Consider the following 18,218-nt stretch of genomic DNA (forward strand, 5'->3'; position numbering starts at 1 on the left):
TAAAGCATTTGGGTAGATGCTGTACATGAATGATGAGTCAGATACGGGCCCTGGGGCTAGCGATAGGGTGGACTGTGGCAGACCGTAAGAAACTAACTGAAAATCGATGCTCGGTGGGTCTTGGATGAAGTACAAAGGACGTATCTGCAAGTACAGAGAAGAGGGAGACACTTTCCAGTTCCAGCTGAGGGCACCTGTGGAGGTGTAGAGAAGGATATAGCACTTGGTATTGACCTTGAGGGAAGGGTAGGAAGAGGCGGCCATTCAGGGCCAGGCACACAGCTGGAGGTTAAGGCACATTCAGGGAGAGGTGATGAGGTGTGCCATGTGGCAGAGGACAGGGACACCCAGGGAGAGTGGAGCCATACTGGGTGCCATGCTGCTGGGCTGAGGTCTTATTCTCTGGGTGGCAGGTGGCCCTCAAATGAGTTTGAACAAGAGAATGAATAGGAAATAATATAGTCAGGTCTGGTTTTACAGAGACTCTCAATAAACAACATGTAGTAGGACCACCTGTGGGATGTGGCCCTACCACCCCCAGCACCATGACGCTGATAACCACACCAAACCTCAGGGATCCAGATTCTCTCCTGCAGTGGAGGACGGCACAGTGGCTGGTGGTAGACGCCTGTGATCTAGAAAATGACTAGAGAAGTGTGTAAAAAATAGGTCAGAGGGGAAGATGACAGAGAGAGGGAGAAATGATTAGGTGCAGTGCATCAGATGTGCGCATGTGCAGAGTTTTTGTTTCTGTGCTAATGACACGTATAGGGTCAGTCCTGTAGATGCAGGAAGGGTAAGTGGTGCAGGGTTGTTTTTCAACGGCAGATTAAATTGATATCAAAGGCTACACACTGCATGATTGGAACTTCAAGACATTCTGCAAAAGGCAAAACTGGAGACAGTGTAAAGATAAGTGGTTTCAGGGGGGGATGAATTAGGGGAGTGCGGAGGATTTTTAGGGCAGTGATGTTGTTTTGATAATGTAATGGTGGAAATGTATCGTTATGTATTTGTTCAAACCTATGGAATCTATAGCACCAATCCCTAGTGTACAGTGTGGACTTTGGGTGATAATCATGTGTCAGTGTAGGTTCATCAGGGGTGCAAATGTGCTACTCTGATGGGCGATGTTAATGGTGGTCAGGGGCTAAGGGTGCATAGGGGCAGGGTTACATGAGAAATCAGTACCAATGCCTCAAGTTTGCTGTGAACCTAAAACTGCTTTAAAACACAAAGCCTGTTTCAAAAAAGAAAAGTCCAATATTCTGGGTTGGAATCCAAACTCTACAAATTATCAGCTCTACAACCTTGGGCAAATTATTTAACTTCTTTATGATTCAATTCTCACCTATGAAATAGACTAAGGTTTTGAATACATGTAAAACCCTTAAAAAAGTACCTGGTGCATTGTGAGAGTTCAGTGAGTGTTGGCTCTTATAATTATTGTTATTGTTAATCCCAGAAGGGCAAGTGTGAACGCATTTGTTCTGGTATATTTATGTATATAAGCTACTAAATTAATTTGCTTCAATGAAGCAAGGGACACATCTGCAGGATGTTTTGCTGGAACAGTAGAGATTATTACAGAAAAAAAACAAACATTTAGAACATTCATGATTAGGGGTGCGTGGGTGACACAGTTGGTTAAGCATCTGACTCGATTTCAGCTCAGGTCATGATCTCACCGTCCGTGAGTTTGAGCCCTGCATTGGGCACTGCACTGATGGTACAGAGTGTGCAGGGGATTCTTGTCTCTCCCTCTCTCTGCCCCTCCCCTGTTTCTGCTCTGTCTCTCAAAATAAAATAAGTAAACCAAAAAAAAAAAAAAATCCATGATGGCCTCATAAGACTTTCTGGTCAGTGAAAAATAGGGGCAGTACTGATGCTGTCAGCAAAACCCACCCACAGGGGGAGGAGAATTGTTCAGGTAATTGTTCAGCATAGGAGAAAGAGGTGTTCAGAGAGAGTAGAAAAGGCCAAGAGATCAGAAATTAATTCCACTGGCCAGCAACTTTCCCTACGAATGGCTTTGTGCATATATCTGCCATTTGTCTCTTTCTTGCAGTCACAGTGTTTTTGTATGATCTGTGCATAAAAGTTTGACTTCTAAACTGATTGCTCATAGGTGTGTCCAAACATGTTGGGGATGCCCTGAAAGCCCATTCCTTCCGGTCCTTGAGAAAAATCTGGACAGTTGGAATCCCTCCTTGGGGTGTCATTGAGAACCAGAGAGACCTTATTGGAAAAGATGTAAGTAGACAACCCATTCACAACAAAAGGGAATGAACATGTATCCAAATGCCAACTCAGCACCACCTGGAAATGTAATATACTCTATACCAACTTTGGTCTTCCTATGTTAGAAAATAGTGATCCCATCCTTATGGTTGTCCAAGCCAAAAGCCTTGGTCTAATCCTAGAATGATCTCTGGCTCACAACTCAACCCAATCCATCAGTAAAGCATCTCAGCTTCACCTTTTATTTTTTAAATATTTTTTAAGAGAGAAGAATGCCTGTGCACGTGAGCCAGGTTGGGGGGGGTGGTGCAGAGGGAGAGCCAGAGAATCTTAAACAGGCTCCATGCTCACTGTGGAGCCAGACACGAAGCTTGATCTCACAACCCTGGGATCATGACCTGAGCTCAAATCAAGTCAGACACTCAACTGAATGAGCCACCCAGGCATCTCACTCCCCATTTTTAGCTTCACTTAAAACACAAAAATACATCCAGAATCTGACCTCTTCTCATTACCTCCACTGGTACCGCACAGCCACCATTTTCTGTCTCCTCGATGATTGTCATGAAAGCCTTCCCTCCTCTCCTCCTTGTCTCTCACTGCAATCTCATCTCAACACAGTAGCCAGACGGTTCTTCTAAAGTGCAGATCAGATCGGGCCCCTTCTCTGTGAAAAACACTTCAATGGCTCCCGTCTTGCTCAGAGTAATAGGCGAGTTTCTTGCCTGGACGTGCATGTGATAACATTCCTGATGTGAACCCTCTCTTTCCTTATCTTGTACTACTCTCTGCCTTATCCTGTGTATTGATTCTTTGATCCTGACTGTTTTTCTAAAGGGAAGGAACTTGTCTAAGTCTGTTTATAAGAGTAGTGTATATTTCAGATGAAAATCTCAAGTATTACAAAAGATGTGAAAAGCAGAGATAACCACTATTAACATTTTGGTGTGTATCATTCCAGAATTTTTTCTATGTATATGTATATATGCATAATAAAAAACAGACTGAGAAAAAGTAGTAACAGAAACCTACTGATGTGAATCTGGTATTTAGCTTAATTATTTAACATAATTACTTCACTATGTAAGTTAATTATTTCTCTATGTAAATTAATATAGACATGTATATGGTTTATCTGAACTTTCATTTTGGAATTTCAAACATATTAAGGAGTAGAGTTATTAAAATTACTCCTATGTACCTATCTTCTAGCTTCAACAGTTATGAGCTCAGAGCCAATTTTGTTTCATCTGTCCCTTATCCATTCCCACTCCAGACTTTGAAGCAAATCCCAGATACCAAATAACATCATTGGTAAATATTTTACCAGTATTTTGAATTAACCAATTAATTTGCCAATAATTTGGTATTTCTAAGTACCAAAAAGTAAGTATTCTAAAATATATGGACAATTAAATATATGACCACATTGCCATTTTCATACATAAAAAATTAAAAGTTAATTCCTGAATATCACAAATAACTAGTCTCTGTTCAACATTCTGATTGTGCCATATTTTTAGTCATTTGATTTCATCATCCCGAAAAGTTCCCTACAATGTGACAAGTTGATATGTCCTCTCTTGTTTTCAGTCATTTTTAATCTATGGATATCCCTTTCATCTCCTGTTTCTTTGGGGGGGTGCAATTTTTTGTTAAAGAGACTGGGTCATGGGCTGAGTGGGTGGCTCAGTCAGTTAAGCATCTGACTCTTGGATTCATCTTAGGTTATGATCTTGCAGTTTGTGAAATCAGGCCTCAAGAAATCAGGCCTTGAGTTGGGCTCTGTGCTGTAAGTGTGGAGCCTGCTTGGGATTCTCTTCCCCCCTCTATTTCTGCCCCTCCCATGTGTTCTCTCTCTCCCAAAATAAATAAGTAATCTGGAAAAAAAAAGAAATTAGGTCGTTTGTCCTAAACGTTTCCCATAGTTTGGATTTTGCAGATTTAGCCTATTATAGTAGGGCTTAGCCTCTTTCTTTGTCTCATCTTTTCTGTTAAGTTGGCAGTTTGATCCAAACGTATGATTAGATACAAGTTCTTTTTGTGCAAATTTATGCCGTAAGAGATGTGTCTGTCCTTCCCCTCATAATGTATGATTATTTTTCTTTTTATAATGTCATTGCCTAGATTCATGACCTCAACAGAGTTGAAAATACTGATATGTAATTATAATGTTCTGCATTTATTAGCTTAAACATTCCATAAGGAGAAACATTTTCTCATCAACCATTTGGTTTACTTTGTGGTACTGTTGTGTGGGAAAGGACAGAATGCTTGATTCTCTCTTTATTTTCCAACTTTCAAAGCAATGAGTTGGTTATTTACCATTCTCCAAGGTGAACAATGAGATTTTTTTTTGAAACATATCAAATATGTTTCAGGTCATTATTCCATTCTAGTCATTCCTCTTAAGTATGCCCAACTTGTCCCATTTTGGCCTGTGGAAACTTTTCAAGTTATGTCTTGAGTCCTTTTAACACAATTCTAGTTGTCTTTCCTTCCTTCTATTTTAATTTGGAAAAAAAAAACTGTTCCAGGATAATTGTGTATATATATTTTTGGCTCCTAGAGAAATGGCTGGTTGCTTTTAGTGGGAAATAATATTAAGAGAACACATTCTAGGAGTGAAAGGTGCATTCTAATTTTTCATGCCTAGTAATGTTCTACTATACTGTAGTACTTTAATAGTACTATAATTTAACAATTCTTCTATTGTCCATTTTTTGTTTTTATAAAAATGCTATTAATGTTTTGATAAGATACTTCAAATGTATTAAATCTGGTTTCTGGGATCAGTATCACTCTTAGGAATTACAAAGATAACTTTTAAAGATGAATATTGGTAAATTTTATAGTGTTTTTACATCATTATTTCTCTTAAGCCTTCCAGCCACCCTCTGCTGTCAGAATTATTCTCACTTAGACATGAAGAAAGTCAGCCTGAGAAAGGAGGCAGGAGTTACTCAGAGTGAAAGTTAGGAAGTAGAAGAGTCTGGGCCCTCCTACTCCAAATAATGTGCTTTTCATCTCTAAAAACAAATGAGAATTGGAATGGCTTAAGGAAGAATCCACAAATATTAATAAAGATCGGGCTATTTTATATGGAATGGATGGATCTCCATTTGGTTGGTTGGCTGTCACTCTTCGTTTCAATACTAGAAAAAAAAAAAGCAAGTGTCAGAATATGATTTTGGAGTAGATCTATTGAAAGGTATATTTTCTGGATAGCAATGTAGTCTGCATATTACTGTAATCCTTTAATTGCTTTATTACAGTCTGAGACCGGGTAAGTATAGAAATTAAAGATAAATATTTAGAGCCATTTTTAGCAAGTGGCAGTGCTGTGACATCTAAGTATATGGCCAGTGGGCTTATCTTGCTGAGCACAGTCTGTGCAAGACTTGTTGAACTTGTGTCCTTGTGTTTTGAGTCTCATATAGTGTGAGCTGCACACTGGTTACACATAGTAGGACCACATAGAGATCTATAAAAAATGGGAGGTTAAAAAAATTGATTCTTCACTGCAGATAGCTTGAGAAACACCTCTCTAGGGAGCAAGTAGCACTTATTAGGCTTGGCAGGAACTCCATGGTACATGGGCATCCCTGGGAGCAGTTGAGCTTCTAGGGAAGGACCTCGAGCGCTGACTCCCTCTTGTCTTCCAGGTGGTGTGTCTGTACCAGACCCTGGGCAACCCCCTCAGCAAGCTAACCACACTCAACAGCATGCATTCCCACTTCATCTTGTCCGATGATGGGACTGTGGGCAAGTATGGAAATGAGATGAATCTCAGGAGGAACCTGGAAAAGTACCTCTCTCTGCAGAAGATCCATAGCCGTGAGTACCACAGAGGCTCAGCCACCAGGGCCTGGCTGGGGCACTGCTATGGAGAAAGGCACTCCTTTGTCATCCATACGGAGTGGAGAGGTCCAAGCTGGTCTCTGCCTAAATTAACACGTATGAACCCACAGCCAGAAGAAAGCAGAATGTGAGGTGGTGCGGAGTTGTGGATGGCAGGAGAAAGGAAGAAGTCTTGGAGACAGCATACTCAGGAGAGGTTTTGTGGAATGGTGGAGACAGACTTCAGCAGAGTCTACAGCCAGCTGTAGGGTTGGATGGGTGGAGGATGGTTGGGTAGGGGGAGTATTGATACCAGAATGGGAATAACTAAAGAGCAGTAAGGAGACAGGTCTGAGAAGAGTGAGGATATCTGTTTGATCATCAGGGAGGATGACATTTCATATATGGTGGTGTGTCCTAGACAGGAAAGGGGTAAAAGCAAACAGAGCTTTTAGAAATAGGGACCTTTGCATAATTTGGCCATTGTTAATAGTGCTGCTGTAAACCTTGGGGTGCATGCGCCCCTTCGAATCAGTATTTTTGTATCCTTTGGATAAACTGAGTGGAGCCCAAATGTCCCTTGACTGATGAATGGACAAAGAAGATGTGGTGTATATATAATGGGATATTACTCGGTGATCAGAAGCATGGCATCTTGCCATTTGCAACAACAACATGGATGGAAGTAGAGTGTATTATGCAAAGTTCGTCAGAGAAAGAGAAATACCATATGATTTCACTCATATGTGGAATTTAAGAAACAAAACAGTTGAACATAGGGAAAGGGAAGGAAAAATAAGATAAAAACAGAGAGGAAGGCAAACTGTAAGAGACTCTTACAGAGAGCTAACTGAGGGTTGCTGGTGGGATGTTGGATGGAGGTGGGGATGGGCTAAATGGGTGATGGGTATTAAGGAGGGCACTCATTGGGATGAGCACTGGGTGCTATATGTAAGTGATGAACCACTGAGTTCTACTCCTGAAACCATTATTATACTATATGTTAACTAACTTGGATTTAAATAAAAATTTTTAAAGATGAGTGTAACAAACAAGTAAACAAATAATAATAATAGGGACCTTTGAAGGTATCAGTGTTGTGTCATGCTTCCAGGGATGCTTTGAGATGGCCATCTTGGTAGTGTTTAAAAACAAAATTCACCTGAGTAAATTGAAACGATCTTATTGGCCTTATTCAGTGATTCATCAGTCAGGCAGCAACCCATCTAGCAGGTAAAAAGGAGTTCCAAGGAGCTGGACAGAATGGAAGACTTTTATAGGCAGAAGGAGGTGTGGCAAGGGAGTTATTCTAACAAGGAGTGGATTGTTTTGGGCAAGGTTACTTTCCTTTGGGGGAAGATGGGGTGGGTGTGGGGGTCCCACCAGGTGGATTACCTCACTAGTATCAACTAGATAATTCCCCACTGACTGATTAAAGGTTACAGTCCTGAGGGAGGCGACAACTGCAATTAGGTATTAAGTCTTCATTTGCTGATGTGGAGCTTAGCACAAGGGACTCCATTTTTGGCCTGTTGTTTCTTTTGTAATAGTATCTGTAGGAAGGAGAGGAAAGGGTCAGAATTCGCAAGCAAGCATCCTTGGGTGGAGAGGTGGAAAGGTAGATTCTGCCTAGAGAAATGGAGACTTTTCATCCAAGGCAGCAGGAAGTGAGCCTCTATCTCTTTCCATGAGTTAAATATTCTACAAAATACTTTCACACTTGACAAAGACCAGAGAGCAAAGGCCCTTGGGAGGTTCAAGTCCTCTTCAACCTTTGGTTTTTGATTGAAAATGCTAAATGTCCTTCCAAAGTTCTGTCATCTACTGTCTGTGACCTTGGCCAATGGAGCATACATCTGTTAAACTGTTTTATTTCTTCTTCTTTTTAGTTAATTTATTTACTTTGAGAGAGAGAGAGAGAGAGAGAGAGAGAGAGAGAGAGAGAGAGAGAGAGAGAAAGCATGAGTAGGGAAGGAGCAGAGAGATGGAGAGCAAGAATCCCAAGCAGGCTCTGTGCTGTCAGTGTGGAGCCTGACTCAGGGCTTGATCTCACAACCCTGAGATGATGACCTGAGCTGAAATCAAGAGTTGGACACTTAGCCAAATGAGCCACCCAGGTGCCTCTAAACTGTTTTCTTAATATAAAAGGGAAGGAACTGTCTACCTTTTGTTTTGAGAATTGAGATAACATATGTTTGATGTGCCTAGAATATTCTGGCTGTATAGTATGCTCTTAATGAATGTGTGTTTCTTACCCTCCTTTCCTTCTCCTTTGATACAGGTAATCTCCTTGTTGGAGTGGGGCCGTGCGTGGGAGGGACCCTGGGAACTGTTGCCAGTCACTTAGTGCTTAGTGTGAGTGAAGGTTGGAGGCTCATTTAAGTCAGGAAAGGGGAGAGAGGGTCAGGTCCTCTGCAGAGTAGATGTGAGTGGGGGAAGGGAGACCCACAGAGGAGAGGACAGGTCAGAGAAGAATCCCTACAGGAAGGGCTCCTTTTGGGGTCGCAAATATAAATTACCTGAAATGTCCCGTTGTCTCTCTTGAGGATGTGTGGTTACCACAGAAATTGCTCAGCATGATAATGTGCCCCAGGAGAGCAAAGTCTGGTCTTTCTTATTCTGATTCATGTGTGGATGAATGCATACAACCTGAAGTTTACCTATGGTGTCAAGGAACATTTCTACTTTCAAAGGTCATGAAACTTAGGATTTATGTGGAGAGTTTCTGTGTATAGAGAAAGAATGTGAAGTCCATTTCAGTGTATTGGTAACATTTATTATTCTAAGGAAAGCCAATATGAAGAAGCAAAAATAGGAAGCCACCTACACACACACACACACACACACACACACACACACACACACACACACACAGGAAAGGAAGGAAGGAAGGAAGGAGAGAGAAGAAGGGGGGAAGAAAAAGGATTAATGAAGGAGGGAAGGATGGGAGGGAGGAAGACAAAAAAGTCCCCAACAGATCCACAATTCTTATGTATCAAAGCTGATTTTCATACCATCATGTTCACTACTTTCTACCATATTTGTATTGCTTAAAAAGAGATTTATTTGGAGGGAATGGAAATCCTTAAATATTTGTTGATTTTCATTTCTTTTCAGCTGGACTTTTTAGAATCCCCAGCAAACCCTTGATCCTGGCCAAGAGTACTTACAAAAAACCCCAAAATAACCCCCTCCAAAAACCTCTGACATCATAAAGTTGCTATAGGAATTCCTGGATTCAGCCATTTGAAATGTGGCCAGTGTCTGTTTCTGAGCCTCTGAGAATAGAAAGCACAGGATCAGATGCCTCTGTATCTCTTCATCATCCAGCTCTCAGTGGAGCAGCGTGCTTTCTAGCCATGTCCGTTCTAGGAGCTTTTAATTTGGAGGCATGATATTGGATTCTTGCCTAACCCTGGGTTCCAAGAGTTGAGGCGGCTCTCTAGTGAGATTTCTCCGCAAGAACTTGACAATTTTTTTCTTTTTTAAACACATTTAACTAATAGCATCAGTGTGATACTTTTCATAGGAAATAATCATAAATATTTTTATTTTTGTGGGAATTAGTTATTGCTTTAAGAAAGATATACCCAGTAGAAATTGAATTCTCTCTTTACCCTTATTGATTTTTTTTTCCTGATGATAAAAGTCCTGTATACTCTCATATTTAGATAAAGCAAAGATAGCTATAAGAAAAGCAAGGGTTTTCCATATTCTAACAATAAAAAACTAACTATTGTCAGGATCATAGAAATTTTAGAAATTTTCTACACACACACACACACACACACACACATGCACAAAGAGCAACATTTTTAAAACAAACACTAGATTCATATAATATACATGCTTTTTTCAACTTGGACACATTTCTACATCAATAAGCATAGCTTAGGGGCACCTGGGTGGCTCAGTTGGTAAGTGTCCAACTTGGGCTCAGGTCATGATCTCACGGCTCATGAGTTTGAGCCTCGCGTTGGGCACTGTGCTGACAGCTTGGAACCTGGAGCCTGCTTCAGATTCTGTATTGTGCCCTGTTTCTCTCTCTCTCTAAAAAATAAATAAACATTAAAAAAAAAAAAGGCTAGCTTAGCACATCCTTAATGGCTGCATAGTATTTCATTATATAGGATATAAGAGATCTCTTATAAAATTTTTTTCCCTAGATTTCAATAATTCATGATTAATGGTTCTTTTTCAACATTTCCCGAAATCATCCCCTCCCTTCTCCATTATTAATAGTTGGATGTAGTCATATATATATGTAAAGATATATAGGCATATATTTATACACATACACATACATGTACATATATATCATGCATATACACAAATATCATATACAATACAGACATATATAAAATATATATTCATGTATGTGGTTTTAAAACTATAAAAAGGATCATGCTATATACATTATTCTGTAACTTTTTTCACTTAATATCTTCTCAAAAAGAATGACTCGATGGTCTTTCCTTTTTTTTTGTCTTCCTTGCTTTAATAATATATCCTCGTGATAAGAAATTTAAACAGAGGAATATATTAAAAATAGAATATGTTGAAATAGAAAAGTCTTTGAGAGTTACCCTTCTGATCTTGTCCTTAGAAATAATCATCATTAGAGGTTGAGTGAATTGGCAAATTTTGATCATTTTTGGAAGTGAGTGATAGATACATTGGGAACCATTATATTTCTGTTTTTTTTCCAAGATATATTTGAAGTTTTTCCACAATGAAAAGTTGAAATTTCTTGAAGACTACTTATAATAAATTTTTTAAAAATTTGGGGCACTTGGGTGGCTCAGTCGGTTAACCCTCTGACTTTGGCTCAGGTCATGATCTCACGGTTCGTGAGGTTAATTAAGTCCTATGTCAGGCTTGTTGTCGATAGTGAGGAACCTGCTTGGGATTCTCTCTCTCTGCCCCTCCTTGCTCTCTCCCTCTCTCTGTATCTCTCAAAATAAAACAACTTAAGTTTTTTTGGGGGGTGCCTGGGTGGCTCATTTGGTTGAGCATCTGACTTTGGCTCAGGTCTTGATCTCACGGTTCATGGCTTCGAGCCCTGTGTCAGGATCTGTGTTGACTGCTAGCTCAGAGCCTGGAGCCTGCTTCAGATTCTGTCTCTCTCTCTCTCTCTCTCTCTCTCTCTCTCTCTCTCTCTTTGTACCTCCCCTATTCTCGCTCTGTCTCTGTCTCCCAAAAATAAATGAATGTAAGAAAAAAATTAAAAAAAAATTAAATTGTAATTAGTGAAAACCTTTAGGTACTTTTTTAACTGGGGAAAGCATGAAGAAACTCTCATCATATTTAAGTGACTTTATTAAAAGTGCACCCTTCCGGCTTGGTCTTGAACTAAGCAAGCCTGAGTGAGTCCAGGAAGTAAGAGGGGTGATTGCAAGTCACAGGGTTATGTAGTAATTGAAAGACTTGTGTTGAGGAAACCAAAATGGATGCTTGGCCAACAAAGGATTTCTTTGTAACAGTTTGGTGTTTGTCATCTGAAACAGGTTCAAGGCAAGGCGTGCCCGTGGTGGGGCTGGTGGTAGAAGGAGGTCCCAACGTCATCCTCGCGGTGTGGGAGACCGTGAGAGACAAAGACCCGGTGGTGGTGTGTGAAGGCACAGGCAGGGCGGCCGATCTGCTGGCCTTCACCTACAAACACTTGGCAGATGAAGGGTGAGTTGCTGACTCCTCAGTTTTTAAACCACGGTGACTATTTATTCTTCCATTTTCGTTCTTTAAGCTTGCTTCTATGTGGGCCAGACATCCTTGGGGGCAGAGACTGGAATTAACTTTTCAGTGATTTTTATGTGTATTAATTAACACCAGAATGCTCTCCCCTGATTCAAGTTGCCCCCCCCCCTCCTTTTTTTTTTTATTTAGCTAAAGAATGGCTGTGCCTCTATCAGGGGCTATTGAACCCTATCTGAGCTTCAGGGGAAAAAAGCATCTCCAGGGGGAGGGAGGGAAGAGAGGCTCCTGCGGTTGGTCTTGAGAGTTGAGAAGACCCTGTGGTGAGTGAGGAGACCAGTGCTGGCCCTGGGCACCTTCAGGTTCATTTGCCGTTAGTAAAAATAGCAAGAATTGGGGAAACCAGCTTTCTGGTTTCTATGTAACATATATTGTATTTATCTGAGGTTTTAACTCTGTAATCTTTTCAAATAAAAAGGTAGTTTTTCTCTAGCCATGCTGTAGCCAGTGTGATTTTTCCATTTTTAAAAGCACGATATTTCTCCCGTGTAAGTAAATATAATGCCTAGGAACTAAATACTGGCCCACCAATTTACGTAATAAACGTGTACTACTTATGGTATAAATGCTCTGACGACTCTTTCCTTATACTCCCTGTCTCCCCTCAGCCCCCAGCCTCTACTTCTGCCCTGTGCCCCTGTTCTTATTCTTTTCCGCGTCTTTCTTTCCTAAAGTTACCCTAGATGTGTGCTTCTCAAGCCTTTTGGAGTGTCTGACTCTTTGAGATACGAGGCCCGCACTTTCTGGAGATACACAGTCCCCTGGAAATCTGTCAGCTCGAGAATCTTGTCCCAGAGCGTGTTCATTCCGGGATCATGGCTGGTCCATCCATACTCACTTTCAAGTTCCGCCTCTTCCGGTGCCTGCTTCCCTTTGCTTCCTGCTCATTGGCTCCCACGGCAGAGGCATCCACGGGAACCTTCTCAGCCGGATGAGACAGTTGTCCCGCTTCCCACTGAAGTTGTTGGCTTGTTCTCTTCTCTGCACTGTACCAAGTCATGACCATTTCTCTCTCTCTCCCAGGACCCTACGTCCTCAGGTGAAGGAGGAGATCATCGGCATGATTCAGAACACTTTCAACTTTAGTCTTAAGCAATCCAAGCACCTTTTTCAAATTCTCATGGAGTGTATGGTGCATAGGGATTCTGTGAGTATGATGAATTGATAACCTACTCTAAAAGTGATAATTTGCATCAGTTATAATATTTATTTCCACAACTTTTATTTTTTTTTAATGTTTATTTTTGAGAGAGAGAGCATGCATGTGTGTGAACAAGTGAGCAGGTTGGGAAGGAGTAGAGAGAGAGGGAGACAGAGACTCTGAAGCAGGCTCCGTGCTTTCAGCGTTAAGCCTGACATGGGGCTCGAACCCACAAATTATGAGATCATGACCTGAGCTGAAGTCGAATGCTCAACTGATTGAGCCATCCAGGCGCCCCTCCACAACTTTTAAAACTAAGTTGTTGTTGTTTTTAAGATTTTATTTTGATATTTACTTTTTTAAGTACTTTCCATAGTTAGTGTGGGGCTCAAACTCTTAGCCCCAAGATCAAGAGTTACATGCTCTTCCAACTGAGCCAGCCAGGTACCCCCCAAATAAGGAGTTTTTAATTTTAATTTTATTGTACATGGGTCTAGAGAACTTGACCCTTAGTTGAGTAAACTTGGCTTTTTATTCCCTCCCCTGCCCACCACCCCACAATATACTCAAGTGTCAGGCTGCACTTAGGGAAAGACCCAGCATGCCAGTATTGCAGAAGACTGACCACATTTAGTGATGATCACTCACAAACCTTTTAAGACGGTAAAAGCATAGCTCCATGACTTGTCTACTGGCTTGGATGAGTGCATCATAACATCCTAGGAGATCCGGTAGGAGATCTTCGGGGACTCACTGAACAATGGGAAAGGGGAGAATTTACTCTGGGACCAAAAATGGAGGCCACAAACTCTGGTATGTGAACATAATATAGATTCAGAAAAGGATTTCCATATTTTAGGGTTCTTTGATCAAAAATTTTATCAATAACTTGGATGATACAAATCCAACAATTATAGTAAATAGGCAAAAATGTCATGATTCACAGTGACCTTTCCAGAATTCAAAAGCTAGACTAAATCATACAAGGTTTTGGTAATATTTAAGCATCTGGTCTCAAGTAAACAAACAAATTGAACAAATTCAGGCTGGACAAAGCATGGATAAACATACATGAAAAACACTTTAAGGTTTCAGTTGACCTAATAACAGCAAATATAACAACCATGTATACAATTACCAACATGTTTTCAAATGTATTTTTTTCACCCCAAGTGGCCCCGTGAGTGAGTTCCATATGGCAGTGACTCTTTATTCCAGTTTCAGAGATGCCAAAGCTAAAACCTAGAGAATTTAAGTGATTTGCCCAGAGCCAGCAGTCACAGAATGAGAGAGCTGAACCGGGCTCAGAGTTGAAGTCTTGTCCGTGGCCTGCGACATTTAATATTTCCCACAGTGTTCAGTAAAAGGACATCTTAACACGATCACCCTTCCATTTGTGTCTTCCTGTCATCCAAGAGAGTAATGGACAGTGTCACGATCAAGAGGAGGCTAGAGTAGTCCGAGACAGGTTTGCGCAGGTTAGGAGTTAGGTCCTCAACTCTGCATGAGAGTTGATTTTATTCATGCGCATAGAGGGGCTGTTAGTTGGAGGGAATCAACACCGGAATTGTGGAAGCATAGTTATTCTGTCTTTAAAGGACCTTAGAGATTATTTAGTGGGTTCCTCTTACCTTGTAGATGAAAAACCTGAGATTCAGTGCCTGAAGATATTTTCCTAAGACTCACTAGTTAGTGGCATATCTGGGCTTGCCAGACATGGCTCTTTTTTCCCCCGGCAGTTCCCTTTACTATATAAAATATATTTTCATTTAGAAAGATTGAGATACATTCCTTAACAGCAAGCGACCTTTTATAATCAGAAATAAAATCCTTATTTGTCTTAAAAAAATCAGCCTCATGCCAGGGTGCATTGGACCTTGACCTTATGAAGACCATCTGTGCCGTCTATTGTACTTACTCACCGGGTGTATTGTAATTACCTCACTTATTTTATGACAAATCCTTGAGGATTCACTTCTCATTAAAAAAACAAAAATTTTAGTTTCTATGCTACATGAGCAGAAGGATATCATATGGTATCTTGTCAAAAGGATTTTTTTTTTTTTTTTTTTTACATTAAGAATTGACACTGAGGGTTGTCTGGGTGGCTCAGTCAGTTAAGTGTCTGACTTTGGCTCAGACTATGATCTCACAGTTTGTAGGTTTGAGCCCTGTGTTGGGCTCTGTGCTAACGGCTCAGAGTCTGGAGTCTGCTTCAGATTCTGTCTCTCCTTCTCTCTCTGCCCCTGTCCTGCTTGCACTCTGTCTTTCTCTCTCTCTCTCTCAAAAATAAACATTAAAAAAAATTTAAAAAAGGAATTGACACAGGTTTTTTTCATTATAGTGTGTGCATAGTAAATTTAGTGTAGTCATGTATTTTCATTTTTCCTGCGGGATACATGGAGTCTTTTAAGTTTTTTTCCCTTGAGCTTTCACAATTCTCCATTACCCTATTTTAAAAGTTTTCTATGAGTAAAAAGGGAGAGTAACAAATCAAGGAGATTAACTCTATGTGGTTTTTTACATTAATGTTTTGCTCAACTCATTAGCTATAGAATGCATTTTGTGGGTATTTTTTGAAACCATTTCTTTATGAGTTCCCAAAATGTGTGGCCTTCTGTGTTTCAACTACTATAGATTACCATATTTGATGCTGATTCTGAGGAGTCACAAGACCTTGATTTAGTAATCCTAACGGCTCTGCTAAAGGGTGAGTGTCTGAAGAGGGTTGGTTACGTCTCTTTCTCGTTTCCTCTTCTCATGTTCCATGGAACTCGGGTTTTTTATGTTGATATTTTAAAAAGGACATATGATTGTTCCCTTCTTTTACCCTAGGCACGAATTTAGCAGCCTCAGAACAATTAAATCTGGCAATGGCTTGGGACAGAATGGACATTGCCAAGAAACATATCCTAATTTATGGACAACATTGGAAGGTATAATGAAAATGAAGTTATTTGGGAAAAATATTTGACTTGTGAGGGAGGGACCAAAAAAATGGAGGACAGATAGATCGGTTTTGGAGAGATGTGGAGGTAGCCTTGTAATAGCTGGGTGCCCAGGATACGGAGACATTTTTCTCATCAACTTTGCCTCCCTAGAAATATCCCCCCCGCCCCTTTCCCAGGAAGGGCAGCCTAATTGAACCTGGCAAAAAAAGTTGGGAGAAAGAAAGAATGGAAGATATTTTATTTATTTTTTCTATAGCCAGATTTTCCTGTTGTTATTTCAAACTTGAAGTTTTTCTTATTTTTGCATTAAAACATAATACATACCCATAATAGAAATAACAGAAAACAGAGAAAAGCAGAAAGAACAAAGATTATCCATAGTGCTAATGATAATCACTATTAACATTTCATTCTTAAAAATTGTAGCTGTGACCATACCATCGGCATATTATTTTTCAGTGAAACTAATACATGCATATTATTTAAAACATTTTTTTTGAGAGAGAGAGAGAAGAGGGAGAGCACTCAAGGGAGAATGTGCATGCACGTGCACGAGCAGGGGAGGGGCAGAAAGAGAAGGAGAGAGAGAATCCCACACAGCCTCCCCACTGTCAGCACAGAGCCCAATGCGGGGCTGGATCCCCATGTCGTGAGATCATGACCCAAGCCAAAATCAAGGGTCAGATGCTTAACCACCTGAGCCACTCAGGTGCCCCATTTTCAAAAGATTTAATGGTATGAAACTAATGGGACTAAAAGGCCACTAAAAAACAAAACAAAACAAAACAAAACAGGAGTTCTCTTCCCTGCTAAGCAGAAGACCCAAGTATTTTTGACGTTTTTTTTTTATTGTATGGACATTTCTAAAACTCCATATTTCTAAGTAACAAGTCCTATTGCTATTTTCTGATTCATCTATTTTAGAGACCTCTCACCATTTCTGTCTGTGGCGCCGCCCTCACTGCTACCATCTGGACTGGTCGCTGCTGCTCCTGGTTCTGGGCTGGCGTGCTGGGATGTCCCTTCATCACAGTGGCGTTTCCCTGTGCCTCTGTCCTTTCGTGGAGCACCTGTTTTCTGTGTCCCATGCCTTCCTCTTGTTTGGCTTCCTGCTTTTGCTTAATGGGGTGTGTCCTTCAGTAACTTTCTGAGAAAGGGAACACGGGAGAGAAGCATTTTGAGAACTCACATGTTTGGATAATATTTTCATTAAAAATTGGAACTAATTTTGAAGGCTTAGCTTCTGGCATTCAACATTGCTGTTGAGAATAAAAATCTTTCTGTTTTCTGATCCTTCGACCATTTCTTTTCCTCTCTGGAAGTTCAAAAAAATATCTTTCTAGTGTTTTCAGAGTTCACAGTGATGTGTGCTGTTGGGAGTCTTTAGATCCATAATGCTGGGCAGGTGTTTTCAATGTAGCAATCCTGTGTGCTTCCATGCTGGGCAATTGGCTTCCTGTTTTCTCTAGGTTCTTTTTCTGGACTTCATAGCATTTAAATATTGGACCTATGGATTGCTCCTCTAATCTTTCTTTTCCCTTTTTTTCTCCATATCTTTCTTTTGGTAGATTTCCTCAATTTTACTTTTCATGCCTTATATGGATGGAGTTTTTTATTTTTGGTAGCATACTATTAATTTCTAAGAGCAGATTTGTTCTTAGCCTTTTTTTTTTAAAGCATCCTGAGTGTAGTATCTTATTTCACTGAGAATATTAATGATAGCTTGGTTTTTCACGTTTTCTTCCTTCCTGCATTGTCTGATTCTTACAATCTTAACAGAAATGTTCAGGACCTGGACGAAGAAATAATACAAAGTGAACTTGAAGGCATAAAAGGCAACTTAAATAAATCTGTTCTTGTACCAAAAGACTGACAGGTGTAAAGATCCTAAATTAATGTGGTGTGTTTGTTCTGGAATTTTTATTTAAGAGTGGAGGAGAGAGAGCTCTTTAGAAATTCTGAGCCTGTAGGTGAAGCCTAACTGTAGTTTTGAGCTTCACGGTGGAGTGATCTTGATGCCGTTTGTTGGGGGACCTGAGATGGCAGCATATTCCTGCCTTTTCTCTTAGTTCCTTTACCAGAAAAGAACCCTCCAGTCCCTGCTTGGATAAGGTGAAAGCCTTGTTGCTAGCGTTCATGGAAGTCAGATGGGGAAAGAGGATTGGGAAGGTCTCAATGTTAGAAATTCTGTATTTGTACATTGATTTCTTACTGGAGCTCCCAGGATTCTGTGGCATAGATCTGTTTGGTTCTTGGCTTTTTCCAGTTTTGATTTCTGGGGACTTTTCACCTTC

General features: G+C 40.4%; 1 protein-coding gene and 1 long non-coding RNA gene across 2 annotated transcripts in view; one reads left to right on the forward strand and one right to left on the reverse strand.

Annotated features, from left to right (window-relative positions):
- TRPM6 (transient receptor potential cation channel subfamily M member 6) overlaps positions 1–18,218 on the forward strand; it is a 197,393-nt gene that overhangs the window by 93,325 nt on the left and 85,850 nt on the right. Inside the window, exons 9-14 of the mRNA XM_029919758.1 lie at positions 2,129–2,253; positions 5,907–6,078; positions 11,589–11,757; positions 12,856–12,979; positions 15,611–15,683; positions 15,809–15,909. Of these exons, the coding sequence (XP_029775618.1) occupies positions 2,129–2,253; positions 5,907–6,078; positions 11,589–11,757; positions 12,856–12,979; positions 15,611–15,683; positions 15,809–15,909 (764 nt within the window). The remainder of the gene's footprint in view (positions 1–2,128; positions 2,254–5,906; positions 6,079–11,588; positions 11,758–12,855; positions 12,980–15,610; positions 15,684–15,808; positions 15,910–18,218) is intronic.
- LOC115276023 lies at positions 11,383–12,657 on the reverse strand. The gene is made up of 2 exons (XR_003901780.1): positions 12,511–12,657; positions 11,383–11,849 (listed from the first exon to the last, which is right to left on the reverse strand). It is a non-coding gene; the product is annotated as an uncharacterized LOC115276023 (long non-coding RNA).

The sequence above is a fragment of the Suricata suricatta genome, chromosome 13 (genome assembly GCF_006229205.1).
Source record: "Suricata suricatta isolate VVHF042 chromosome 13, meerkat_22Aug2017_6uvM2_HiC, whole genome shotgun sequence".
In the NCBI taxonomy this organism is placed as follows: domain Eukaryota; kingdom Metazoa; phylum Chordata; class Mammalia; order Carnivora; family Herpestidae; genus Suricata; species Suricata suricatta.